The sequence below is a fragment of the Propithecus coquereli genome, unplaced genomic scaffold (genome assembly GCF_000956105.1).
Source record: "Propithecus coquereli isolate 6110/MARCELLA unplaced genomic scaffold, Pcoq_1.0 Scaffold88, whole genome shotgun sequence".
Taxonomy (NCBI): domain Eukaryota; kingdom Metazoa; phylum Chordata; class Mammalia; order Primates; family Indriidae; genus Propithecus; species Propithecus coquereli.
The window spans coordinates 9,933,536-9,960,288 of NW_012155062.1; the positions used below are offsets into that span (position 1 = coordinate 9,933,536).

General features: G+C 50.9%; 1 protein-coding gene and 1 pseudogene across 1 annotated transcript in view; one reads left to right on the top strand and one right to left on the bottom strand.

Moving 5' to 3' along the window:
* Positions 1–5,365: 5,365 nt before the first annotated feature.
* Positions 5,366–6,767, bottom strand: LOC105826312 (annotated as a pseudogene).
* Positions 6,766–26,753, top strand: part of SH3RF3 (SH3 domain containing ring finger 3) — a 318,901-nt gene continuing 298,913 nt past the window's right edge. The window contains exon 1 of the mRNA XM_012664281.1: positions 6,766–7,347. Coding sequence (XP_012519735.1) covers positions 6,766–7,347 — 582 coding nt within the window. The remainder of the gene's footprint in view (positions 7,348–26,753) is intronic.

The window sequence follows — 26,753 nt, forward strand, 5'->3', positions numbered from 1 at the left end:
CCTGGAAGAACTGCTCTAAAAGACGAAATAAATGCACAGCATCTATTTTGCAAGCTTAAGAACTTTCCTCTGTCTCCCTCTCTGTCAAGGGAATGACAACATTGGTGTAGCACTGAATCACATCTGTAAAGCATTTTGGCATTTTGCAACCTGCAGATGGAAAGTGTTGCGAGCATCTCAGTGACTGACGAGACCCCTTGCTGTAAGTTCCTCCCGTCCTCTGTCCTGCACTTAGCAAGTGAAACAGGCTCTCCCCTGCAGTTTCTGGAGTGAAAACCAGGGCTTACTCTCCTCCCTGGGGGCTTCATCCATCACCTCCAGGAAAATGACTCCCAGATTCACACCCAGCCTGACGTCCCTCGGAGCTGTTTGCATCACATCCCTACCTGCCAGACAGCTGCACCTCTCTGGCCTGCCAGCGCCTCCAACTCTCATATCTAAAATAGAGCTTGTGCTCTCTTGCCTCTCAGGCTATCTTTTATCATGTGTGTATTCAGCAAGTGTCTACTGAGTGCCTGCTGTGGGTAAAGCACTGTGCTTGCTGGTGGGGAGGACACAAACTTGAATCAGACATGCAAGGGGCTCAGATTCAGGAAAGCAAGAAAAGTGACTATGTTACACGGGAGAGAGGGATTGAGTCGGGAGGAAAAGGAAAGACAGGGTTTCAGAGAGGAATCGGTAGGAGCACGCTCTCGCTGCGGGGGGTTTACGTGTACCGAGTGCCCACTCTGCTGGGTGCTTTCCACACTGCTACGGTTTCCCAGAAGCAGATCCTAAGAGAGGGGTCTGAGGGCAAGTAGTTTGCTGGCAGGGGATCCTAGGAAACGTCGCAGGGACGTGGAAGGGGACTCAGAGAGGGGCCGCACGCCAGTCAAGGGATCCACTGTGGGCAAGTGAAGCTTAACTCTGCTGGGGACCAGGGCATAGTCATCCCTCCCAAGGGGCAGGAGCTGTCGTCTGCCACTGCTGAGGGCTGCCCCCAGCATTTGAAACCTGCACAGGTGAGCACAGCAGGCACTGGGCGGCCAGAGAAAGCTCCAAGCCCAGAGACTCGGCAGTACTGAGGTGTTGGGGTGGGCGAGGATGAGAGGCTACGAGTGGGGCTTTGACAGCCTCCCTGTATGGACACCGCCTCACTGAAGCCCCATCAACATGGGGATTTAACAAGGTGTTTAGCTTCTCTCACTTCTCAGGCAGCCTTAGTAACCTGCACAACGACGGTGAACTGGTGATGGGAGAAGCAGGCTCGGACTCATGCCTGGTCGACTCTGCAGCCCACAAGCCCACAGTTGTGCCTGGATGTCACTCAGCTGGGAGATGGTAGAAGGCTGCCTGGCGGAGGAGGCATCAGAGAGCAGTTGTGACTATGTGTGGCGATCAATCCTGACAGTGCGAGTCAGAACTGCTGGTGTCAGCCACGGCTTAGAGTTAGTAACATCCTCGTATCGTCTTCCCTTTGGGTGCTAACTTGGTAGGTGGCTGAGTTCTCACCACCCTCTCGAGTTCTTTTCCGAGCCCTGCTCTCTTCCATCTTAGTCTCTTTTTGAAGGCTTTTCCTTCCCTCCCCTGAAGCAAGGCGTGCTCTAGGACTCTGCCCTAGGGCTCTGCCCTAAGCAAGCTTTTTTCCCTTTCTCTTCCTGGATGAAAGCATTGGCTTCCCTGGGTCTTCCTACTGCCTACATGCTGATTGCGTCGTCTGTACCTTTAGCTTTGGTCCTGTTCATGAGCTCCAGTTGGGTGTGTGTCAGAGAGGCCCTGGAGCCCCAGCCTTTGGATGCAAGTCCTGACTATCCCCAGCTGTGTGATATTGGGCAGGTTACTTATCCTCTCTCTGACTCCAGTTCCTCACCTGTAAAACGGAGGCAATATATTAACACCTATCTCACAGGGCTGGGTGCAGGATGAAATGAGCTCACCGAGCAGAACGCAGCGTGGTGCCTGGCGGCCGGCTCACACTCATGACTGTACTCATTCCAGACAACTCCTCCCTGCCCTTCCGAATGCCAGTCTTTCAAGGCAAGAACTAGAACCTTGCTGGTATACAGTTGGTGCTCAATCTACAGGTTGTCGAATCCATTCCCACGGACGTAACTGAAACCAAGGTCCTTAGCACCTGATTCCCTACTCCTATGTCATTTTGGTTTTTACCATTTTTTTTAAATTGTATGTAAAATACACATAACATAAAATTGACCATTTTAACCATTTTTAAGGGCACAGTTCAGTGGCATTAAGTACATTTGCATTGTCATCCTATGTTATTTTTTAACCAGTAAGTTCCACTCTTGTGTCTCCTGTATCAGATTTCTCCTTGCCCCAGTTGACTGCATTCAGGGTTGCCCAGCTAAACCTTCCGGAAACATCGCAGGTGCAGTGCCTGCCGGGGGTTCCCCAAGGTTCTGCAACTGAAGTTGCCAATTGGTGCGGTGGTAATTGTCTCATATTGAGGCCTGCGTTGGTCTCTGATTGATAATAAATAATGTGTATCAGTTAGGGTTCCAAGTTACAAACAACAGAAACTAACTCTGGCTGATTTAACAAAAAAAGGAACTAATTAAATAAAATCAGATTAACCAAAAGACCAGTAAAGCACTGGAGCCTACAGCCTCGGCTCACCAGCGCAGTCACGCCAGGGCTGGCCTGGTGCGTACTCGTGCCCCCACCCCAAGATGCTGAAGGATGTTCTGCCCACCAGCTGGGCACCAGGCTGCTGTCCACCTGCTCTCAGTGGCAGGGACCCTGTGGCACTGCCTGTGCCCGCCTCCCTGTGCTTCTCAGAGTAGGGTAGGTAGAGGGGGCGCCAGCTGTTGACTGGCCTAGTGCTACTCATGTCCCCACTCCATAGTGGGAAAATAAATATCTATCGCCAGGTGGAGAATCTCCCAGATCTAAGAAGGAGTTCAAATTTGGGGCAGCCAAAACCCTGACGTGCAGCTGTCCTGTCCTGTCTCCTCTGAGCGTCCTCTTCTCAGGACAGACACCCTCTGTTTTTTCACCCTAAACCCAAGGGCAAGGCCTCCTCACCCTGTCATTAGTTCTTGGTACCCAGAATGGGAAGTAATCTCGAAAATGAGGTCTGACAAGCCTGAGGTACAGTGGGATTATCTCTTTCCATACCGCGATCCCTAACTTCCATGAAGGCATCTTAAGATTTTATTACTTTTCTAGGCAGCCATACCGCATTGATGACTCATGTTGGCTCATATGACACTTGTGGTCGACTGAGTTCCCCAGATCTTTTTATATGGATGACTGTTAAACCAGGTCTTCTCACTCATTTACTTACCTAACTGGCTCATTGGACATGTGCAAATTTAACTGAGTAACACGAAACTGCATTTGTAAGACTTCAACTATTTAGTTCACACCCTCAAATTCCCTTACTCCATCATACAGTATAATTAGCTACTTCAGCCAGAAATTGCAAACTGGTGGTCTGTGGGCCAATTTGGCCACACATTCATTTTGTTTGGCTAATATGGTGTTTTTTTGAGAATTGAGTTGGTTGCCAACAGTTGAACATCAGGAGATCTCACATAAAAAGCAGGACTTTCAACTTCTCTTGAAAGGTAGGAAGATCTGGCAATATGTGGTCATCAATTCTCAGGGCAATGAGTGATTGGCTGGAGCTGAGCAGCCGCTACCTCCTTCAGAAGGTGAAGACACAGCTCACCGCAGTCCCCACCATGCCCTGCTGCCCTGGCCTACCCCCGCTCCATATGGTACGTGCCCTGCCCAGCCCCTGTAGTTGTCTGGGTTTGCAGCCTGTAGGTACTGGGGGAGGTGGGAATGGCAGGGGCAAAGCAGGTAAAGTGGAAGCAGAGAAGGTCTGGGAAAAGTGGGGTTCAGTGGCCCTGTGCTTGCTCTTGTCTGGCTTGGGTTGTGCCTAATAAAGAGGGACACTGACCGCAGAGATGTGGTTCTGAGCTCCTGGCAGGGGCATCTATTGTTCTGTCCGTCTAGCATGCCACTTCTGGAAACTCTCACTTCTCCTTCTGTGTGACTCTGAAGGGTGCTGCCAGGTATCAGATCATCATGCTCCTGTGGCCAGAGAGTGACCACTAGTCTGGGCCTTCCATCCCAGACCGTTGCCAGCACGGATGTAAATAATACACACGGAAAGCCAGGTGATGGGGTTTTAAAGCTTCCAGCCTCTGACAGCATCAGATGAGTCGAATCTCTTGTCAGTGGCTGATGCTGTGAGATGAAAAGCTCATGGAGCTTTAACCACGTTTTCCGTCCTGTGGGTTGGGAAACAAGCAGCCGGTGCGAGAGGGGAAGGAGCAAGTCATCACATCTACGTGAAGCGGGGAGCGGGACTCACTGGGGACTTCAACTTCATTAACTTGGCGCAGCTCTTAGCCTGGGGTCCTATGAGGAGCCTCTTGTTGTTATTGTATATTCTGTTCTCTTTAAAATCTACGTAGAGTTGGTTTCCGTTGCTTGCAACCAAAAGCATCAGGGCATGTCATGAGGGGCAGCCCCTACTCTCTGCAAGCCCTCCCTGTGCCTGAGGGGTCCCTCTTCCTGTGTCCATACTATCTGCTTTTGGATCAAGCATTCTGGGACCTCTAAAAAATTCCCCTTTGTTGTTCCTGAATGAGGGTCAGAAAGCGAAAGGTGGCTTGTGTGAATGTGTTTCCAGGCACTTGGAGGTGCAGTCCCTTCCTCCAGCCCTCTTGGGAAGCCAGGCAGCTCCAGGATGCCTTCCATCCCAGACCGTGGCCAGCACGGATGTAAATAGTACACATGGAAATCCACACCACTGAGAGAATCCGGGCTGGGAAAGCCACCTGTGCTATCAGGAGCAACGTTCCCAGGGACTGGCAGCCTCCTGTGAGCTCAGGACACCTGGAAGTGAGATGGCGAGATCTGCATTGAAATCACCAGGTGATGAGATTGAGACGTCCTTTCACTCAATCAGCAAATAGTTATTGAGCACCTACTGTATGCCAGGCACGTCCCAGGCACTGAGGATATTATAATGTCAATGATATGCAGCTCACAGAGAGCTTATATTCTAATGGCATGTGAACTTTATGCTTTAGGTTCTGGGGATACAAAAATTAAAATTCATTCAATGACTAGTCTTGGTCTTAAACATAAATAAAAAGGAAAAACAAAAATTGAAATTCAGCCCCAATGGCCTTACAGCTATAAGCATCCATAACCTTCCTCATGTATAAAATAATTATTCCACAGGGCTGTTGAGAGGATTAAATAAAATAATGCATAGGCATGTTCTTGGCGTTTAAGCCTCCACAAATACTACCTTCTTCCCAAAAAAACTAAACTTTTCACAGTTAGCTTCACAAACCACAGGACAGCCTGACCGGCAGGCGGGACCTCTGCGCCTCTCCTGACGTCAGCCCCGGCAAGAACTGGCGGTGCAGCGCCGGGCCAGCCGCGGTGCGCGCTGGGCTCCGGCGGGAACACGAGGCGGCCACGAGAGGGCAGCGCGCGGCAGGGAATCCTCGCCCCCGGCCGCAGCCCGCCGCCAAACTTGCCCGCTGCTCCGGGTCCTCCGTACGTACTTCCGTTGCTCTGACACTCCCAGAAACCGGGGCTTCTGGAAGGAGCGCGAATTCCCCCGCCTCTGCGCCTCCGAGGAGAAAGTGGAGCGGGGTTCTCGAGACTGCGCCGCCACGCGCGCGGCGCACGGGTGCTGGTCGGCGGGCAGCGGCTCCGGAGAGGGCAGACTGCCGCCAAGAGGAGTCGGCGGCCCGGGGCACCCCCGCCCACCCGAGCGAGCGCCTTCCCCTCCTGCCTCCCGCATCCCACACCCACACCCACAGCTCCGGGGCTGTCACTTCTGCCTGCCGCCTGGAAAGAGGACTGGACTGGGAGCGCTCCGGGGAGTCGTCGGGGAGGATGCCTGGGCGTCGGCTGTGTCACCAAGCTGCTCGCCAGCGCGGGCGAGGAAGGCAGTCGGGATAACGCCGCCCAAACTTTCCTTCGCAGCAGTGTTGGCAGGAAACGTCGTCCCTCTCTGAGGCTTGCGGAGAGCAGAAAGAAGACTCGGGTGCTGGGAAGGGACAGCCTGGCAGGAGGAGCTCCGGGAGCCCTGGAGGTGCCCTGAGGGACAAGGCCAACAGCCCGTGAGCGCCCGGGCGAAGGGAGGTCCTGGGGGTGCCGGACCTCCTTCCCTGCGATCTGCAGTGACCGTGACCTCTGCGCCGCGCACGTGCTCGCAGCCGAGGAAGAGGAAGGGTCCAGCTGAACCCTCAGGGAACAGCGACTCCCGAGCAGGCCCGGGGCGCATGGAGGTGTTGCGAGGGCGGTACGGCTCGCCAGCTGAGCGGGGAAGCGCGCGCGCCGCGCCCCGGCCTCCCCGGGGACCTGGCCGGCCGCACCCCGCACTTCCTGCCGCGGGGCTCCAGGCCCGGAGCAGCCGCTTGGAGCGTAGAGCCGGTTGAGCTTTGTGCGGGGCAGCATCCCCAGCCCCCGGCGCAGGGAGGACGCTCGGCGGGACAGGTGTAGCCGGCAGCCGCGGGCGCTGCGCTCAGAAAGCCTGGGCAGGCTCGGCTGGCCTGGAGTTGGCTCGCAGCGCGCCCAACTCCAGTCCCCGCCACGCAGGCTGATCGGCTCGCTAGTTTGCACTGCCGAGGCCCCAGCCTCGGGTCGCCAGCCGGGGTGACGGAAGTCGCGGTCGACCCCGGCTGCCAGGCGGCCGCCCGGGCGCAGTCCTGATGCCCGCTGCCGGTGGCGGGCCCCAAGCCGGCTCCGGGACCTAGGCAGCTGCGCCAGGCCGCCGGCGCCTCCCCCATGCTGCTCGGAGCGTCTTGGCTGTGCGCGTCCAAGGCGGCCGCCGCTGCTGCGCAGAGCGAGGGCGACGAGGACAGGCCGGGCGAGCGGCGGCGGCGGCGGGCGGCGGCCACGGCCGCGGGGGCGGGCGACGACATGGACGAGTCGTCGCTGCTGGACCTGCTGGAGTGCTCCGTATGCCTGGAGCGCCTGGACACCACGGCCAAGGTGCTGCCTTGCCAGCACACCTTCTGCCGCCGCTGCCTGGAGAGCATCGTGTGCTCGCGCCACGAGCTGCGCTGCCCTGAGTGCCGCATCCTGGTGGGCTGCGGTGTGGATGAGCTGCCCGCCAACATCCTGCTGGTGCGCCTGCTGGACGGCATCCGCCAGCGGCCCCGCACGGGCGCCAGCCCCGGCGGCAGCCCGCCGGCGCGTCCGAGCCCTGGCCCCAGTGCGGCCCCCACACTCGTAGGCGGCGGGGGCGGCGCAGGCGGCGCGGCGGGCAGCGCCCCAGGTTCCCCGGTCTTCCTCCCCGCGGTGGCGGGCAGTGCCACCGGCAGTCTGCGTGAGCTGGCGACCGGCAGGAGCGCGCCGGTGGCAAAGGTGGGTATGTGCCTCCACGGCCGGACGCCACGCTGTGTGCGAGTGTATGTGTGGGCGCGTGGGCGTGGGGGGCAGTGATGCGGAATAGATGAGGCCAGAGGTGGCCGCGCGCTGACCCACTCCTTAACCCGCGTCCCTGTTTCTAACTTCACTTCTGTCCAGGGATTCCACGAATATCCCCCTTCAGTTCCCACTTGCCAACTCTGGGACGCGTCCCCTTCGCTCACCGCCGGCCCCCGCCCCGAGAGCTTCTTGTCTGCACCTACTGTGGTGGGTCCATCCTCGCCTTATAGTCCCTTCTCCTACCACCTGCACTTGCTCTGTGGTGGCGTCTGGTCCCAGGGCATCTGGCTACCTGTTCAAATGTGTCCCATCCTCCTGCGGGGTGGGCACGTCTGGTCTCCGTGTTGGGCGTCACCCACAGTTCCTCCGCCAGTTCCTCCGCTGGGCCTGTTACCTTGCTGCTTTAGCTTGGCACCGTCCTTTCGTCACCACAGAAAGGGCATCCTCCTTACCCCGGACCCCCAGATGCTCCCTCTGCACACCCTGGGCCCGCCTGGAGGAAAGTTGGTGTTAACATTTCTGGCTTAGGATGGTGTTCCGGTGGCTGCGCCTGGGAAGCGCTGGCTGCGTAGGGAGGAGAGGGCAGAGGGAAGAGAGGGACTGGGGTTTGGAAAAATGCGGATTACTAACTCCTTCTAGAAGGAGGGAAGGAGATAACCAGAAGGCCCCGGGAGCGTTTTGGCCCAGCTCTCTTTGGACTTGGCAGTGTTTGTCCAGAAGTCAAGGTCCCCTCTTGGGTTCTTAGGCAGAGTTGCATTCCCACGTGGGTCTTTATTTATTTTTATTATTATTTTTGGTGCAACTACATCGAACGGCCTTCATTGCTTCTGTTTTCGTCGAAAGACTTTCTTTGGGGGGCTGCAGTGATTTGGTTTCAAAAGCTTATTGCATGTCCTTACACATCCTCTCACCTGGGGAACTGTATTGGGGGAAGCCTATGGGATGTTGGTTTAAGTGAGAAACAAAGGATCCAGGTTTTGTGATTTCATTAAATTGAGAAAAGCACATTCAAAGGTTAAAAAAAAAGTTGATCTATTGGAATAATCATTTGCTTTAGAAAACACAGCCTTATTCCTCTGATTTTGGCCATTTAAGGATTGGTGGTATATAATCCCTTTCAGTATGCACAATCCTGAAACACAGGGAAAATCCTGACATCAGAATTGTGCGCTGCTACAACATCTCTAAGGTTCAGAACTTAAACCCTTGCATGCTGAGCCTGAGTTAAAGGTCATACTCTGCTGAATTGGGGTTTTTCCATAAATCAGGAAGAATGGACAAAGATAGTTACTAGGGGTCACTTGGGGTCACTGCTGAAGGGGAATTTTTTCTTGGTTTTAATTGTTACTAAATCCAGCTACATACTGGAGTTAGAAATTTTCAAACTTTTCCTTCCTGTCTTTGCTGTTTTTAATCTAAGGTTTTATAATTAAAGATCTTTATTTGCGAAAGATTGGGTTACCTCCTCTGCTCCCTGAGTCTAGTAAAACGTGGGGACATTCTGATGACCAAGTGTGTCCAGATGTTCTCCTGGCTTGTCTTGGGGGAACTGTGTCTGACCAGGAGGTTAGGAGGTACCCTCTGAAGTGGCAGCCTCCATGCAGCTCCTGAAACTCTGTGGCATTTGGGGCGTTTTTTAGAACTTGTCAAAGAGGTTTATGATCGTACCTTTTTTTAATGACAGCTAGTAACTGGGAATTGATGTTCTGTTGACCAGATTTTGAGACTGGTCACATGGCATGGCATGGTCCTCCAAGGGCACACGGATGATGTTTCTGAATTTCTGTGCTTTCAGGAACTCCTGGAACACATTTTCTTTCTTTCCTTTTGCTGTGTTAACTAAGTGCAACCTGTAGGCCTTCCTTTACAGGCCCATCTCAGAGGGACTGAGTCTGGGTTGTAGGAAGAGTCTGAATTAAATCCAATCTTATATTTGATCATTTTCAGGGAGGAAAAACCAGAGGTGGGGATTGTAATACTGTCTAGCTTTTCATCCACTGGTTTTTAATAGTCAGTCAGTGGGTGTCTTCTTGATTACCCAGAAGTCCTGCATGCTCTACTCATACCACCGCTGTGCAGTAGTAGCATTAGGTCCAGTGAATCTTCTGGGTGGAATGGGAAGTTAAGGGGAAAGGGATTTCAACAGAGTGTTGTGCATTGAGCTACCCTATAAATTTTCACCTGAGCAAAGACCTCACTGAAAATTACCTTTTATATTTTTCTGTCCATTGATTGGAATAGTAAAGTTGAGTGCTGGATGTTCCCGCATGTTGTTTAATAGATGGGCACTCATTTAATCATTCAGCAAATACCACATATGCCTTAATAGCAGGTGACCGTAAATAGGACAGTCCTCTATTTTCCCAATTAAATTTTGGGCCAATTGGGATATATGAACTTTTTAGGTATGTAGATGAATATCTGCTTAGTTTGTGTACTGTATTAATTTAATTTTAGGTTTTTGGGACTGCCTCATGTATGAAATGTGTTAATTTCTATTTAGTTTCACTTGCAATTCATAAAACAATTTTTTCCATACTCTTCACGTGCATCTTTTATATCAGGGTTTTGATGATCACCAGAGTACTTGGAGTCCCCTACCCTGGTTAGGAGAGCTTCTCAGTTCTGCACTCACCTGAGCCATTTGAGATAAAGCATTTTTTTTTTTTTTTGGATCAGTTAACGATGCTGCCTCTGGAAATTTTATACCAAGTTACAAGCCCCTGTAGCCTAAGATCAGGACTATTGGTCTCTTTATTTGCCTGTTGGCAAATGTATGTGTTGCTCTTTAAAGTATGTTAATATTGTTGCTTCTTAAAATGATCTTTAAAAAGTCTTGTTTTAATGGTACTGTCCCACCATTGCAGTTGCTGATGTGTGCTAAATTTCTTAGCCCAACTTGTTTATTATTTTGTTTTCGTAATTTTGTAAGGGAACCCTTTTAATACCCGAAGCTAGCATTGGTCATATTGTTTCAGGGCAATGTGTCTTCCTAAAAGGATTTTGTGTTTCCGCATAGAGTAAGTCAAAGCATGCTTTTTAATATGAGAGATTTAATAAGGACTCAAATATAAGACAATTCCAATTTTTTTCTGAATTAAAAAAGTATTCCTTGCCTTATATTTGGGCCAGGCACTATTCTAGGTGACTGAGACTGGCTTGGGCTCTTTTCATAGAGCTGACATTAGGGGCTGGTGGAGGGAATCCATCTACTCTGGGCTCTAAGGAGGTACCTGTGGCACTGGCTGATGTCAACCCAGAACTCTGTGAGGGTTAAGAGGAAGGACATTTTCACAAATTAGAGAACTATAGAAAGTTTGGGCAATACCTTTGATGATGTAAAAGTAGGTATTAGAGCCTAGTTTATCTGTATTGTGTATCTTGACGTTCTATGGGATATGTTTAAATTAGACCTATTTGAAAATCTTTCCTGTATCTCTTAGACAATATGCCTGGGACCTCATAAATTGTAAATTTATGAAAATAAAATAAAATAAATGAAATGAAATAAATTGGAGAATCATAAAAATTATATCTATTAAATATTTTATAAACACACACACATATGATTCCTTTACCATTTTTTTGGATGCAGGGCTGAGGACTTTTCTTAGAAGAGTTCCAAATGGTCTTTTTAGTGGAAACCACAGCCACCATTTTTGATTTTTGTTTAAGTGGAGTGAGGACTAAGAGACTTTCAAAGAATTCTGAGTGGAGCATCCATCTAGATTTTAAATAATTCCTCCTCCCAATGTTTGATATTCTTGTTCACACCCAATTTGACCATTTTAAAGCAGTCTTTTTTTGGTTGAGTCTTTCCTAAGTAGTCATCTTGGTTTTCCACGGGGCAATATTTTTTTTGCACTCAAACTTCCTTGGTTACATACTATTGAATTAAAGTATGTATTTAGCATTGTGAATTCAACTTGCAAAAGCATAGTTGGGAATAAAGACAGTGGATTCCTGATAAACACAGGTATCCTTGGGCAGGAGTGGCAGGCCCAGCACAGCCAGGCAGAGCCTCTGGTGGGCGTGGTGCCTGAGACCATCTTACAGGGGAAGTGGAGTGTTGCTTAGTCCTGCTGGTCAGCTGGCTGGGGGCCAGGTTGGAGGGTGTCTGTGGCATCTGGAAGCAAGTTAAGGTGCTTTTAGTCATTGACAGTTGAGCAGCTTTTACATGAGACTTTCTATTTAACAGTACTGAGTGTCTACCACGTGCTGGGTGCTTTGATATATATCGCTTCATGGAAAGTTCACAATAATCCTGCCAAGTGGCCAGTGTAATTACTATTTTGAGGCCCAAAGAGATTGCTATCTGGGCAAGTGAGAGAGCTTGGAGGTGACTGAGTCGGATGTGTTCTCTGACTCTGTTCCTCTGCCCTCTGTTCTCTCGGCTAGATCCTTGGGATGTTCCTGTGGTTTGGTCTTGGATGCAGTAAGGGCGCCACAGAAAAAGGCCAGCACTCAGGCCTCACGCAGGCCAGACACTCACCGGAGAGCAGACGGTTGACGTGACAGCAGTCACAGTGGAGTCCTTTTCAGAAGGCCCCTGAGTGTGGAAACAGCACTTTTGAGACTCACAACGGCCATGTTTCAGTTTGTAGCCAGTTAGTGAATAATATAATTACCATCCATCGAGCACCCACTGGAGGCCAGGCGAGCATGGTGCCTCTGCTGCATGCTGAGGGTTGAGCTGGGTGGTTTAAGTGTATCTCATCTGTTCCTTCCTGCAACTGCATGAGGTCGCTAGTTACACAGGCAGGGACATCAAGGCTCCAACATTTCCTTGCCCAGTGGCTGACAATGACTAGGGGTGTTCGCTGAAAGATGGGCTTTGGGCTGCGTGCCTAGCTGGCTTTGTGGTTAGAGGACTCAGCTCATTTCTGGCCAAGGTCCCAAACATAAGACCCCTTCCATTCACCATTCCCCAGGCCACAGATGCTCTTCGCAGAGAGGCTGCTGGCGTGTAAAGCCAGGCACTGTGCAGTGCAGGGTGGCCACAGGAGAGAGCACCGAACCAGCTGTGGCTTTGGCGGCGAGTGATGGGGCCGCCCTGCGCAATGCTGTGAGTGGTACGTTAGGAGTCCGAGCGGCCCCACTCTGTCCTCAGTGATCCCTGCTTGTCCATCCTTCTGCTCTGCCACTGTGTTGGCCTCATCCTCCGCCCTAACCACCAGGTCTCAAGACAGAGGCAGTTCAGGTGTCATGTCCCCATGACAACACCTGAAGCACAGAAGGAGGGTTTCTTCCTCTTGCGCTCCTCTCCAAGTCTCAGAGCAAACCTCTATCCGGCCCCCCACACCCTTCCCATCACACCTTGGGGGACTGTGTGGCGTTCCAGGCTGGTTCCTGAACCTGCCACAGGTCAGCCAGGGCCTTGGCACACAGGATCACCTTCCCATTATGGGGCTCAGGCCCCGCCACCCCCCTCCCCCGGGGCACGCCAGAGTCCCCTGAGGAAGGAGGGGGAGAGGTGGGGACTCATGGGTGGCACATGGGCAGGAATCCCAGCGCAGGTGTGGTTTACAGATCATGCAAGCACAGGTTTTAATCCTGGCTTCCTCACTCCCTCACGTGTCCCCCTGGGCAAACGCGTTAGCTTTGCTGTTCTTATCGGTGGATTAGGGATCCTGTCTGCTCCATTGGATACATGGGACGACGTACATGCAGTGCCCAGCACGCACTAGTGCCTGTCTTTTCACTGCCTATTGCTGATATGAAAATCTCCAAGTCTGTTGTCACCAACGAGGCACCTCGCAGGGCCTGCTCACAGCTGATGTGTTCATTGCATTTCATATCCTAAATTAAGGGTGAGTGTGTGTATATGATGTGGACGTGGATTGGTATGTGTATGTGTCTGTTGTGAGTCTGACATGACGCCTTGCCTTCAGGTTCAAAGTCGGCCTGTGTTATGGTGACTGGATTATCAAACGTTAATGGGCATCTAAGTCAAGTGATTGGTCAAGTCTGTTTGTTTCACCTTTTAAACTGCTCCAAGCTTATCTTTGTTATCAGAGGCAGTGTTCCTGATCTTTACAAACTTCATTAAAGATAAAAAATGTCTAAACTACAAGCTGCGTTTACAAGGCCAGCAGGGGAGAGTAACCCTGCTCAGTTGCTGCCCCAGCTGGCTGTCAGGCCCCCTGGAGATGAGCCCCACAGGAACGTGCAGGTCACAGAGCCTGTCTGCCACTGCCTGGACCCAGCTGCTTGGCGTGGCCGAGCTGAGCAGTTCCCCCCAGTCGTCTCTTCACTCTGGCTTTTGAGAGCCCACCCGCCTGTGTGAGCATGACAAATTTGAGTGTCATGTCCATTTCAGTTCAATCTGTATTTAATTTTTATCCCTTACAGTTAACACGATCTTTTTTGAGGTGCATTTCTGGAAAAAAAAATCAGCAAGCATTTGGTTATGGGGAAATGCTCTTGACAGCACCACGTGAAGAGGCCAAGGTCAGTTTTTATCAGATTTGCCTTGTTTGGGAGGTCTTCCGATTTGATGAATGCATACTTGATGTGTATCTTGTTGGAATTTTAAGTAACCTTAAAAGAATAGAGTATCAAGCTGAAGGTTTTGGCAGCAGTGAATGGTGAATGGTTTACAAAACGTGCAAGAACCCCATAATGTGGGCCTGACTTTTCCCATTGAGTGAAGTTAGAGTCAATGACTGTATAAAGCTGTAGCATGATTTGGATTCTACCCACAGGTTGCTGCCTTTTTTAAGCTCCACTTTGGCCCTTGATGGCTCATGGATATTTAAAGGAGTTGCTACTCTGTTGTGTAACAGGTGTTTACATTGTTAACTGAGACAAACAGGAAGACTTTATATTTGCATTTCTGCCTAATGGAATGTGTGCATAAGGCTCACATGAATTTATGTGAGTTTAAATGAATTAGAATTCACCACGGACATTCAGGTCATCAGAAGTGATGAGGAAAATTTAAAAACATGCTCACAGCAGGGGCAGATGTGAGTGGGCTTGGCTGAGCGCTGAGGTTGGAGCGGGAGTCCTCAGCAGGAAATCCTGGTGCCCCCGGTGAGGCCTCTGCTCCCTAAGGGTTCAAGAAATGGGATGTTGGTGCATTTCTCTCTCCTGCTTCACTGGACACATACTTGAGCACCTGCTGTGTACCAGGCACTACAATGGGCACCCTGGTGGTACCTTGGATAGAAATTGTGCTGGTCTTTCTTTATAATGAAATGTAATTTTTTCCATTTAGTTAAGTGACCAGATGTGCTACAAAGGGAAACCTCTGCTGTATATTTCTGTTCTGTGTTTATCTGGCAGGAATTTCTAATGAGGAAAGTGGCATCAGAGCGATTTGGGGCTTAGTGGGTTTACAGTGGGTTCTCACCTCTTATGGTTTCTTCTTCCCTCGTCTATGATTTGCCAAACAAGGACTTCACAGTTCTGCTTTCTGGATCTTTCGTACTTTGTAGCAGGTATGAAAGTGGTGAGGAGGGTCCCTCCCACAGCTGGGTGCTGTCTAAGAAAGCTTGGTCTTGCGGGCAGCACCTTTCAGGGAAGGTATCTGCCTATTGCTTGTTCTTGAGCGGAGGTTCCAGAAGTGCCATGTGCTCAGCAGGCAGGAGGACTTTGCTGCTGTAGCTAGAACAACGGAGGTCAGGTGTGTCCGGCAAGGTTTTTGAAGCCGCTTTTGACTTTCGGAGGCCATCTTTCAGCACTCCACCTAAGGTGGGGCTTGTTTGGCTTCCTCACTTGTGATCTCAGACACAGGAATGAAGACTGCCCTAGACTGCACTCGGAGGGGCTGAGAGGTGCCGGAGAGAAAGATGAAAGGTGAGGGAGGCTTAGGCGTATTTCAGTAAACGGCTGGAGGTTGACTAATCTCATCAGGCCCCCTCCTTGTTATCAGCAGCTGCTTTTACTTTCAAAGACTAATTGTTTAATCCTCTGACGCTTTGCCTGCCGGTGTCACTGTTTGATTCGAAGGGTCAAAGAATCCTTCAGAAGATGGCCAGACGCTTGGTGTGCTCACTCCTGAGGGTGGAGGAGAGCGCTGCGGGGGGCGGCCGGCTGGGTCGAGGGACTGCTCGAGGCCTGGTGTGTGTGGGGGCCTTCGCCCCATGAATGCCATGGCCGGCACAAACACTTATTTCTTATGTAAAAATTCTAAGACATATGTAGGAATAAGGTCGTGGTGCTTCAGTTTCATGTGTGGGAGTTTAATTGTTGAAGTACGTAGTCGCTGTTGTTGTTGGGATTTCATGGCTGTTTTAGATATTAGCTTGGTGCTCCATTTGCTGGCAAGGTGGCAAATAAATTTTGAGTCATATTGTGGAGTTGACGTAATGTATTGAACTGGTTCTTTTACAGAGGAGACAGGGCAGCCCACTGCTGCAGTTCGTTCTAGTCCCCCTCCTGTCCCTGCAGCTCCCTCCTTCCACAGCGAGGAAGCCGGCCAGCCCCTCTTCGCCTGGGTGTGCACACCCGCCTGGAGACTGCAGTGGTAACGAACGTGCGGAGTGAATGGTGGCCCGGGTGCTGGGGCTGTGGAGCTGTCACCGTGGCCCTGAGTGCTGTTCTTGAAGTCTGGCCCAGAACAAGTGATGTTAATTTCTTCAGCCCACAGGTATTTATTGACTGCCCACCCTGTCGCAAGCACCAGAAATGATCCGTGCCTTCTGGGAGCTGACCATTTAGAGGACACTGTAAACGAATAGCCAATAGGTTTACAGGTTATACGTGGTATGGCAGGTGGCACTCGGGCCTGCAGCGGGGTCGTGGCCAGTGACTCTGTTCTGCAGCTCATTTTATTTCTCTAAACGTACTCACGTATTTACTATTTATGGGTAAATTATTGGATTCCTTAACTCTTTATAATCATACTCCAAATCTGTATAACTTAAACATCCCATTTTTTCCCTTTCCTCAGCGCAGCTGAAGGTAATTAAACCTAGATGCGTTTGCATGAGATAATGCATGCAGAGGGTCAGGGGCGTAGTTTGTGTTGAATTATCATCACCTTAGCAAAGATAACCAGTGAGATCAACTTTTCTCTACTAAGTTAATTTTATCACTAGCAGTAATTGTCTGCACCAAGTTTGTAGTCTGAACATGTGTGAAATGAAAGGTGGATGCTGATACACCGTCACACTCTCGGGAAAAGGATAACTCTCCTATAGCCTGAGTGGCAGTTCTCCTGTGTCTTCTATGGCTGAATTTGTGTTGTGGACTACAGCAGGGGAAGACTTCCAGTGTTAAATATTTGTTTTTTAGAAAATTAATCTTAAAAATATGTTTTTTGTGGAATTGGGAGTGTAACTGATATCTCAGTTTGACAAAATAAGCTTTGACATACACACAGTCGTAGACGTTTTCCTGGATTTAAAGTTGTTGTCTCCAACATACCAAACGAGGTGACCTATGTCAGATTCCGAGGGGGACTCACACCCTGTGGCTGAACCTCATGGTGCAGAAGGGCATGTGCTACGTGTCAGTCGCCTATCAAACAATGCAGTTTAAGAATTGCAGTCCTTGAGCTTTTCAATCACCCGCTTGCCAAAGACAGTGTTTCCGTTCCTCGGCAGTTTGATGCTTGGAGTTGTGTGGACAAAGGGCAGCACGTAGGCAGATGGAGGCGGTTTGTCTCAAATATAGCTGCGTTAAAGAAACAGAGTGGTTTATTGATCAGAGGTAGTGACTCATGAAACATGGAAACTGTGCCCACATAACTCACAGGACAAGGCTGGGGTGAAGAGGACAGGCCAGCAGAAGGCTTCCCACGCCAGCCCAGGGCCGGCCTCCTTCCCCTGTGGCCACTGTCCCCTCCAGCCATCCCTGCTGCTGCTTTTCTGAAGGCCCTGTTGATGTACACGGTTGATGCACGCGGTTGGACTTCTGTCTCTCCCCGAGATCAGCCACGTTCAGCCACTGACTTTATGTGTGAACCATAATTCTGCTTATGGTGCCTTTATATGCTGTTGATCTTTTTCTATTCTCCCTAGACTTCAGCAATTTCTTGCTTTTTAAATGTGGATGTTATAGGAAATAGACTTTTCTTTTTTTTCCCTTTCTGTAAAAGACATACATGCTTTACGTGGAGTTAATGGGATTAATAGCCAGTCTGTGAATTGTGGTTAATATTAACGGTAACATTTTCTCTGTGTTCCCAAACTAATCAGTGCACCATCTTTGACCATCAGCACCTGCACAGTCTGGCCCTGAGTGTGCCAGTTCTCCACTCAGTGCTTTCGTTGCCATAAGCAGCCTCGTGGGCCGAGTAGCCCTTTCTTCTCTAACCCCAGGCTGTCCACCTGGGCTTCTGGTGAACTGGACACTCCTAAAGTACCCCTGACAGTCGGGCATGCTATGTGTGGGTGGGCCCCTGGGCAGACAGGTGGCCTCTGGGCTGGTGTGGCTGCTGTGGCATCTGTATAGAAGGGTCCGTGCTGTGCTGGGACCCGCCCTTGGTGAGAAGATGCCGAGCAACAACCAGACAGACCCCTCTGAGCCCGAGTCTCTGCACAGCCTTTCTTTTATGTATCTTCTATGCAGTTTCTGGTTCCATTTTTATTTCCTCAAGCTGTTTTCAGTGATCTTTCTTCACTCTTGCCTTCTGTGGGCTGTGTGTTTTCCTGACAATTACTGCTTTGTTGGCCCTTTGAAGTTGGCAGCATCTGGCTTCCTGGAGGCAACAGCTCCTCATCCTGCCTGGGTCCCTCTTCTTGTCCCTGAATCAGTGATGAGCAGGGCTCAGCCCCACACGTGCCAGTGCCCTCCCTGCCCTCCCCACCACAGCGAGCTCGCAGAAGGGGCTCAAGCCATCTGCAGCGCATGGGCACACACCCGCCTTCCCCATTGCCCAGGGCAGGCACCGAGCTGAGCCCTGTGGCGGCAGAGGTCGCCAGTCTCCAGGCTGACCGGTTCCTCACAGATGCAGACTGAGGCTCCGATCCGTGTGTTTGTCTTTCATGAAATCGATGTGGCTTTAGGGTGCAGGTCCCGGGAACGGTGGATAACATTGGGGATAACCGTGTGTCTGAAAAGAAGAGTTAAGACCCAAAGCTTGTATCTTCCGGGAGGAAGCAGAATGTTCATTTCCTAGACCCAGGGAATAGGTCTCCCGACGGTGTCAGTGGGAGGTGGGACAGGATGAGAAGGAGATTCAGAGCAGCCCTTGGGACCAGGAGAGGTGTGTCCAGCTCAGCAAGGTGGGACCTTATCTCTTCCTGTGCCTGCCTGCACCCGAGCCCACCTGTGGGGCTCCCCGGCCCACCCAGCCCACTGCCCACTGGCTGCCTCCCCTCTGCAGGCTCCGGGGCAACACAGTGACCCCTTTTGCACTCACAAAGTCTCACAGGAACTTCGTCTGGCTCGTGGCTGCCACTTCCCCTGCCCACCAAGCCAAATCTTCCTCTGGGGATGCAGGCGTCTCCTGGGGGTCTCAGGTGTGTGCCTGGAGCTTTAGCTGTAGCCCTGGCACACCGCCTGCTGGGCGGGCTTCCCACAGGCTTCCCTGCGGCACTGGAGAGCCAAGGTGGGGCTGCTTCCCCCGTCCTCCTCGGCCAGGGTGTGGTGCTCCCAGCTCCCTCTGGGTGGATCTCAGTGCCTTCCTGACCCGGTGAGCTGGGTGTTCCCATTTCTTTGCCAGCTGCCCCATCTCTCCACTCATACCCTTTCCACTGATGTTTTCAGGAGCAGGCATTTATTTGTGGTCTTAGGTTTTTTCTTAAAAATTTACATGGATGTTATGTTCTACTCCAGAACATGCTTCCTCTGATTTTAATAGCAAGCTGTGGGGTTAACCCTGCATACTTGGAATCAAGTCCCAAGCCTCCCCACAACCCTGGCCCCCCCAGCACCTGCACCCACACCCCGGCTAGCTGGCAGGCACAGCGGCGAGGAGCGAGGGAGCAGCTGCCCCCTGGGCAGTCTGCGCTGGGGCCCAGCAGTGGCACCCACTGAAGGGAGGATTTGAGTGTGACTTCTGTCAGTGGGCTTGTCCCCTCATCAGAAGGCTCACTTGGTTCCCTGGGGCAGAACGGCCTCTGCTGGGCTGCATGCCGTGGCTCTACATCTGGAGCGGCCTGGTGAGGTCAGCTGGGCAGGCGCTGGCGGGTGGGGCCGAGGCTTATTTTCTGGTCATTGGTGTTCTTCTGGCTTCTCCTGCAGAGCAGTCGGGATTGTTGGGGAGTGAAGGGAGCGCTGTAGGCTTCTCAGTGAACGTGGGGAAAGGTGGCTGTCAGCAGGGGACACTTTCATTCTCTAAACCTAAGTGGGGAAATTCTGTCAGGTTGGGGAATTGTCAAGGATGTTGGCTTTCAAGGTGACAATTGTCACATTGACAGGTACAGCACAGGGGTGTTCTAGCGGAGTATCCAAGGCCTGGAGCTGGTGTCCTGGCTGCTGGGGCGTGACTTGGCATGTGAGATGCAGGAGGGGACAGTGCTGGTGTTCCTGGGGGGGACCTGGGGAACCCAAATGTGGGGTGTCCGCTACGATGACCACAAAAGGGTTCCAGGTGGTACCTGAGGAACAGGGTTTTATGTTAATGTTGTGTTTATTTTAATGGTCCCCTCAATTCATGTCAAGTGGTGCACATAAAAAAATTATGGCAGTGACATGAAGTTTCATTTGGAAACAAGTTTAAATATAAAGTGAGTCAATTTAAAGAAACTCATTGAGTAAATATTGTGAAGACGAGACACGGATGACTATAGTATAGATAAAAACTGCGCTAAGTCAAAATGAAATCAGAATCTCGAAGAGATATCTGTACTCCCAGGAAATCCTGCCATTTGTGACAACGTGAATGAACCTAGAGGACATTATGCTCCGTGACATAAGCCACGGAGACAGAAAGGCAAATATTGCATGATCTCATTTGTATGTAGAATTTTAAAAAGTTGAACTCATGGAAGCAGAGAGTAGAATGGTGGTTACCAGGGAATGGGGGTGGGAGAAAAGAGGAGATCTTGGTCAGAGGGTATAAACTTTCAGTTACGAGATGACTAAGATCTGGAGGCCTAAATGCAGCGTGGTGACTACAGTTAACAATATTGTATTGTGAACTTGAAATTTGCTAAGACTGTAGATCTTAAGTGTTCTCAGCACGCAAAAAAGACAACCATGTGAAGGGACAGATAGGTTAACTAGCTCAATTGTGGCAGTCATTTGACAGTGTATATTTATATCAAATTATGTTGTATACCTTAAATATATACAATTGTATTTGTCAATTATACCTCAATAAAACTGGGGAGGGAGAAATTATACATAATGATAAATGGTATTTTTTAAAAAAAACACAAAGCTGCTGTAATAAGCAGACTTAGTTTTCCCCAAAGCATCGTGATGCTTGTCTTTTAAAACCCTTGTTTCCTTTGGATCTGAGATGCTGTTACCGGCCGTGGAGATGCTGAGGACTTATAAGGCCGGAGAGGGCTGAGTAAGGTGAATGTGAGGAACAGGGCAGCATTTTATGTTTGGAAGCCAGTGTTTGGAAAAATTGCTTTTTTGATTTTTAAACCTAAATAGCAAGTGTGAGAAACCTAGCCTTTGAGATTTATTTTGGGCTGAAGTTATCAATAGGGCAGGAAGAGTGACACACATCCCCTGAGTCCTTTTGCTGCTGTGCTGGGTCCAGGCCCGTCTGCAGCTGGTGGTGCACAGCCGGCACGGAGCCTCCCACACCTGTGTGAGTCAGCCAGGTGCCAGGGGCCTGAACCACAGCTGAGCACTGATGCAGGGCTGGGGACCCAAAGACGGCAGGACAACAGGAACAGTGGAGCAGGCCTTACTCACCAGCCGTGGTTCTTAGAGCTTGAGTGCTTGGGCGGTGTGGACAGAGATGTGCTGGGATGGGCGGTGTGCGGTGTGGATCCCAGGGCTGCGGACTCCAGGTCTGGGCTCTGGCAGGTGCAGGTTTAGAAACCCGGGGGCTCGGGGCTAGGCAGGGCTGTCGGAGAAGCTCCTAAGGGAGTGCAGAGCATTAAAGGCAGGACCTGATATTGACACCGTACGGGGCTTGGAGTCATCTGTGTTCCCAAGTTTGATCATTTCCTTCTTTTGAAAGGGACAGTTCACTTCTGCCTTTCTGCTGCTTCTGAGACGGCAACACGTGTCACCCCGTGTCCCAGTCAGGTCCCTCCTGACCATGGTCTCCCCAGTCCCCCTATACCAGTGGCCCCAGCAATTGTCTTAAAATAGGCTACCTCATCCCCTCTTTAGGCTGGATTTTATGCCAGGCTGGAGGTCCCACGGTCTTGCTCCTACATGGCCCTTGGAGCCCAGCTGCCCTCGCATTCCTGCCCCGGGGGCTCATTCCTGCTGTGGTGGGCTCTTTGCTTACATGAGACCCATCCCCTTCACCATTGTCTATGGGTCCCTGAAGGACTGACCCTTCCTTCCTCCATCCTCTGGATGCTGTCCAGAAGCCTGTTGTGACGTGGCTGATCTGGGTCCTGCCTCCTCCTCTGCCCACCAGGCTATCCCGGGGGCTGGCATGCCCCACACATGGCTGGGCCTCTCTGTGCTGCTCTCACCACGCTGCTCTAGGCTCTCACCAAATGCCTAGAGCACCACTCTAGGGTTCCTGTCCTGGTTGTTTTCCAGGTCTCGGGTGTTCTTCCCCATGCAGGATTGTAAGTTCCTCGGGGTCAGGACCAAACCATGCATTGAGTCTGTTCCTCTGCATGATGGTGTGGGAACCCAGGCGCAGTCTTGGTGTGTCCACAGGTGTGAGCTCCAGGGTGTGGTGGTCAGTGGTGACACCTCTGCAGGCTAAGAGGCAGGAAGCACAGCTGAGCTGGGGAGGCCGAGGGCGAGGGTGGGGCTCACAGTGCCCTGCATGCCTGTTGGTGGTGCTGGGGCATGGCGTGGTGCCCTCTTGGCTGTAGTGTCCTGTCTGCAAGGTGGGCCTGAGAAGAGTGTCCCCCTCCCCAAAGAGTTGTGCGGCCTGAGGGAGTTCATCCATGAAGAGTGCTGAGAAAAGTGCTGGCCAGATAGTAAGAGCTTAATAAAGGCAAGTTGTTATCATTGTTATTGTTCTTCAGCCTTAATTTTTCATGATAATAAGTATAATAATGGATGGTACAATAATAGTGGCCATTTCTATTGGGGCTCACATTTGTTGGGCACTTAGTTCTGGCTGCTTTTAGAAGCAGATTAAGAGTCAGGCAAAGGGCATCATCAGCAAAGTTCCCCAAAATATCATTGGAATAAATTGGCAAAGAGATTGTTCAGCTCCTCCAAAGAAGGGAGGGCCTCAAGTGAAAAGTATAACAATACTAGTATTAATAATAAATCACTCCTCAGTCCCGTCGGCCTATGTCTGTTGAGTGCCAAGAGGCTTCAGGTGTGGTGGGCAAGCCATGAGTCCCAGGAGCGTCCAAAGGCAGGAGAAACAGTCTGCACTCTCCTATCTCTGTTTTGGAGCCAAGAAGCCCACCTCTGAGTACACCCTCTCCCCAGGACCACGCTCAGTCCCAGCTCTCCCTCCACCAGCAAGGGGCTCTGCGTTGTGGGTGGCTGACTGACCACCTCCCCAGCACGAGGCTGCTGTGAGGGGATGGCCCCCAAACAAGGTCAGGCTGGGACCCCAAGGAAGGATGGGGGTCCTGGATTGGAGGACCCTGCAGAGTCTACATTCAAGTGTCTTGTTTGCAATCCTTCCTTCCCCAAATTACGGCTATCCCCTTTCTCTAGTGCCTTCCCTTTCCCGCTCCTGGTGTCCTCTCAGGTCCTCTTCCAGCAGTTACCTGTTTCCTCTCTCTCCTCCTGGGGCCTTCCTAGGCTTCATCTTCCAACCTGATGGCCCCTTGGGCTTTCTCCCAAGCAAAGGCCTTCCCTCCCCCACAACTATCCAAGTGAGTTCTCTCCCTCCCTATCTGCGGTATATTCCTTTTATCGTTCTCAGTGACCCTGGAGCGAGTCCGAGAACGGCTTGGCTGGCACCTTCCTCGAAGACAAGGCCAGGTTGCCTGTTTCTTGGAATTACAGCCATCCACGGGGGCCGAGAGGTGTGCTCTCACAGCCACAGCTGCAGGGAGGTGTGCTGCTCTCTCCCGTGCAGAGGCACCTCAGGGGAACCTCCAGCGCCTTTATGGACGATGCTGCCTCTGGGCTTGGACCAGCTGGCTTGCTGTTGCTGAGTAGTGTGAAGGGTGGCTCTTGAATGGCAGCCTCAGTGAGCTGTCTGTACACTAAGGAGACCCCACATCCATGTGTATTTATTATTTTCCATCTGCTGCTTGGTCAACAGATCTGATAAGAAGCCAACACTTGAGTGAATTATTTTGCAGCACTAAATGGAATCTAAACATAGTACTGTAAATGGGCCAAAAAAGATGCCTAGTCAATTATTCAGGAGGGACACACCAAGGTCTCATAGCTCTTTATTGATTCCTGTTCTCTTGAAAATGATTTATTTGTCAATTGCCCATCAAGTGACCTTTCTAGTATATTTGCCTGTTTTTGGTCTTGGGGCACTCGGTTTTGTAATTCAAATTTCTTTTGTAAGTATTCAGAGTTTAAGGAGCAGTCGTTGAGGCAAAATGTCCAGAATTGGATGCTGACCATTCATCTTTCCAATCAATAGCTAATGCATGTCAATGTGCACACACATTTTTATGTACACATATACAGCTATAATTTTTATGAATTATGCATTTGTAATTATTAATTGATTCATCCCTTTCAGTGGCAGTTTTGGGGATTGCTGCTGCTCTTCGTAGATTTGCTGAAGGTCTGTCGGCCCCTCAAGATCTAGTGCTGCCCGGATGGATTGTCGTGTGGGGCCTGTGGGATCCACGTTCAGGGGAGGCCCTGTGGCTGGGCCGTCTGGTGGGTCCCAGCCAGCCCCCAGGTGTGCTCTTCTCCCTGTCACCTGCACTTGGGACTCAGTGTGTCCTCACTGAGGGCAGAATCCGGCACTCCCACCTGCTTGCTGTAGGACTCGGGCAAATCGCTTACCTTCCGGAGTAGCCAGTCCTCTTGTGTGCCGGGCCCTGGTCATGCCACCTGTGCAGGGTGTGTGGGGGACCCAGAGGGACGTGCGCACAGAACATAGCACGAGGTCAGAGCTCCGCCAGCAGTCCTTAGAGTTGCTACTCAGTGCTCACAAGCAAGCCATTAGACAGAGGGTTTCTTAAGGACAGGTTTTGTCATTTTGGGCAAATTAGGGAGATGCTATAGCTCAAACTGTGTATAGGTTTCCGCACATGCAGGCTGGTACCTGGAAGAAGGAAAGGAGGGTTGAGTAATTGGCTCAGGGGAATATTATTGCCGACTGGTGCCATTTCGATGAGTGATAGACCCCATTAGATCACAGTAAAATACTCGATTATGTATAATTAAAGATGGCATTAGTCAGGCAGAAGCCACAGCATTTAAAAATGTGAAAGGGATAATCTCTAATGCTGAAAAGTACATTCATGACTGAGGAAGCAGCTGGATGTGGGTGTGTTTGAGGCCCCGTGTCAGGAGGCTCGGCCGTGGCAGGGTGCTTGTGTGAGGACAGCTGCGGTTCCCTTAGGTCTCAGGTATTTGTAGGGACAGCAGTGTGGTGGTGTTTTTCAACTAAGTATTTTTGGTGAATTCATGGCTTGTGGAATGGTTCTGATTGGTGATTTCACCAGAGAAAGAAATCCTGTATTTTATTCTTGGTGGAGTAGGCAGAGCCCCCTCTCCCCCAGCCTTGGGAGCCTTTGTTTCCCTGTTTATGCTTTCTGGCTTTTACTCCTAATCCCCCTTTCCTCCCTCCCTCCTTCCCTTCTCTCACTTACTTCTTTCTTGTGTCTCGACTCTGGGAAAGAGCAGGGAGCCCAGCCGGGCCTGCCCTGGGGAGCTCACGTTGCCTGGAGGGCACAGGGCTGGGCCACTGTCCCCGCCTGTGTCCACCTGCAGACTTCCATGCAGACTTCTCACGCAGACACCCTGAGTGCTCTTGCCCTGCTGGGACCGGTCCTCCAGTAGATGGTTGGCTCGGAGCTGAGAGGTCTCTCTGGTTTGGCTTGAGCTCCTCCACTCGTTTAATCAGGAGTCGAGTGTCTGGCAGACAACTTCAGTTATTAATAACGTTGCTATTAATATTCACGTTGACAGTCATTTGCACTTCTAAACCTCTTTTCATCTCAGAGGTTACCACAGCATTTCCTGGACCACAGATGAATGGCTTCAAAGGAAGGCACAGGGTCTCTCCGGCAGCCAGCAAGGAGCGAGGGGGAATTCGCTTGTTTTAGAGCAAGCGTGTTAAGGCAGCTGTGCCCGAGTTTGTGCAGGGTGTGCCCCTGGCCCGGGACCTGGCACGCACAGTCCGGTGGGAGAGGGACTGAGCGTCATCACACAAGTGTCATTTCAGCACCAACAGGTGCCGCTTTGGTTTTTGTCTCAGCAGCAACATCACAGAGAGGGAGAGACAGGCTGGCCTCGTGGTGCTTACTTTCTAGTCCGTACCACAGGGGCTCTGTCGAAACACTGAACAGAATGGTGATTCAGAAACCTGAGCTGCAGTGGAGATGTTTTATAATGCATGTATCTTTGTACTCTAATTGGACTTAATTTAGATTTAAAAATATCAGGGAATTCTTTTTGTAATCATGGATTTTTTTTTATCCTATTGGAAGGTCAAAATCATCTTTTAACATATTGCATCTATATTCTTACATTAAACCAGTGGTTCTTGACTTGGGCTGCATGTTGAGGTCTCCAGGGGAACTTCCCCAAATACCGATGTCTGTCCCAGCCCAGGGTCCTGATGTGATGGGTCTGGCTGCACCAGGCATAAGGTTCAAAGGTCCTCATCTCATGCTGACGCCAGGTGGAACAGTGGACGCCAGGTGGAACAGTGCTGGTCTGAACTGTAGAAGGCTTGGAAAAGTTGGTGAAGTAGAGGAAACTTTCCTAGAAGCCCATTCCCAACTTGCATAGAAGTTTAGGGGGTGGTGAGAGCCAACAGCTGGAGAATTCTGCCAGATCTGCACCTGGAGGAGGAGTTGGACTTGGCCTGGTGAAGAGGGAGGAAGAGAGTGTTCCAGCAGAGGGAACAGCAAGTACAGAGGCCTGGAGTCCTAAGGAGCTTGGAGCAAATGAGGAACTGAAAGGAAGTGATTGGGAGCCCCGTGAGGGAACGCGAAGTTGGGGGAAGGAGCAGGCGGGTGGTGATGGCCAAGGCAGGTGGTGCAAGACGATGCTAGCTAGGGATTTTAGTTTTTAACCTGGTGGCACTTGAGGCCATTTTACTTATGAGCCTGGCACTCTCAGCTCATCATTTCCCTTAAAAAACAATTCCTTGGAAAAATAATTTCTTATAAAAACAGGGAATTCAACTCAATTCACTTAGTCCTTTTAACAACTCAGTGGAATAGGTACTGTGATTACCC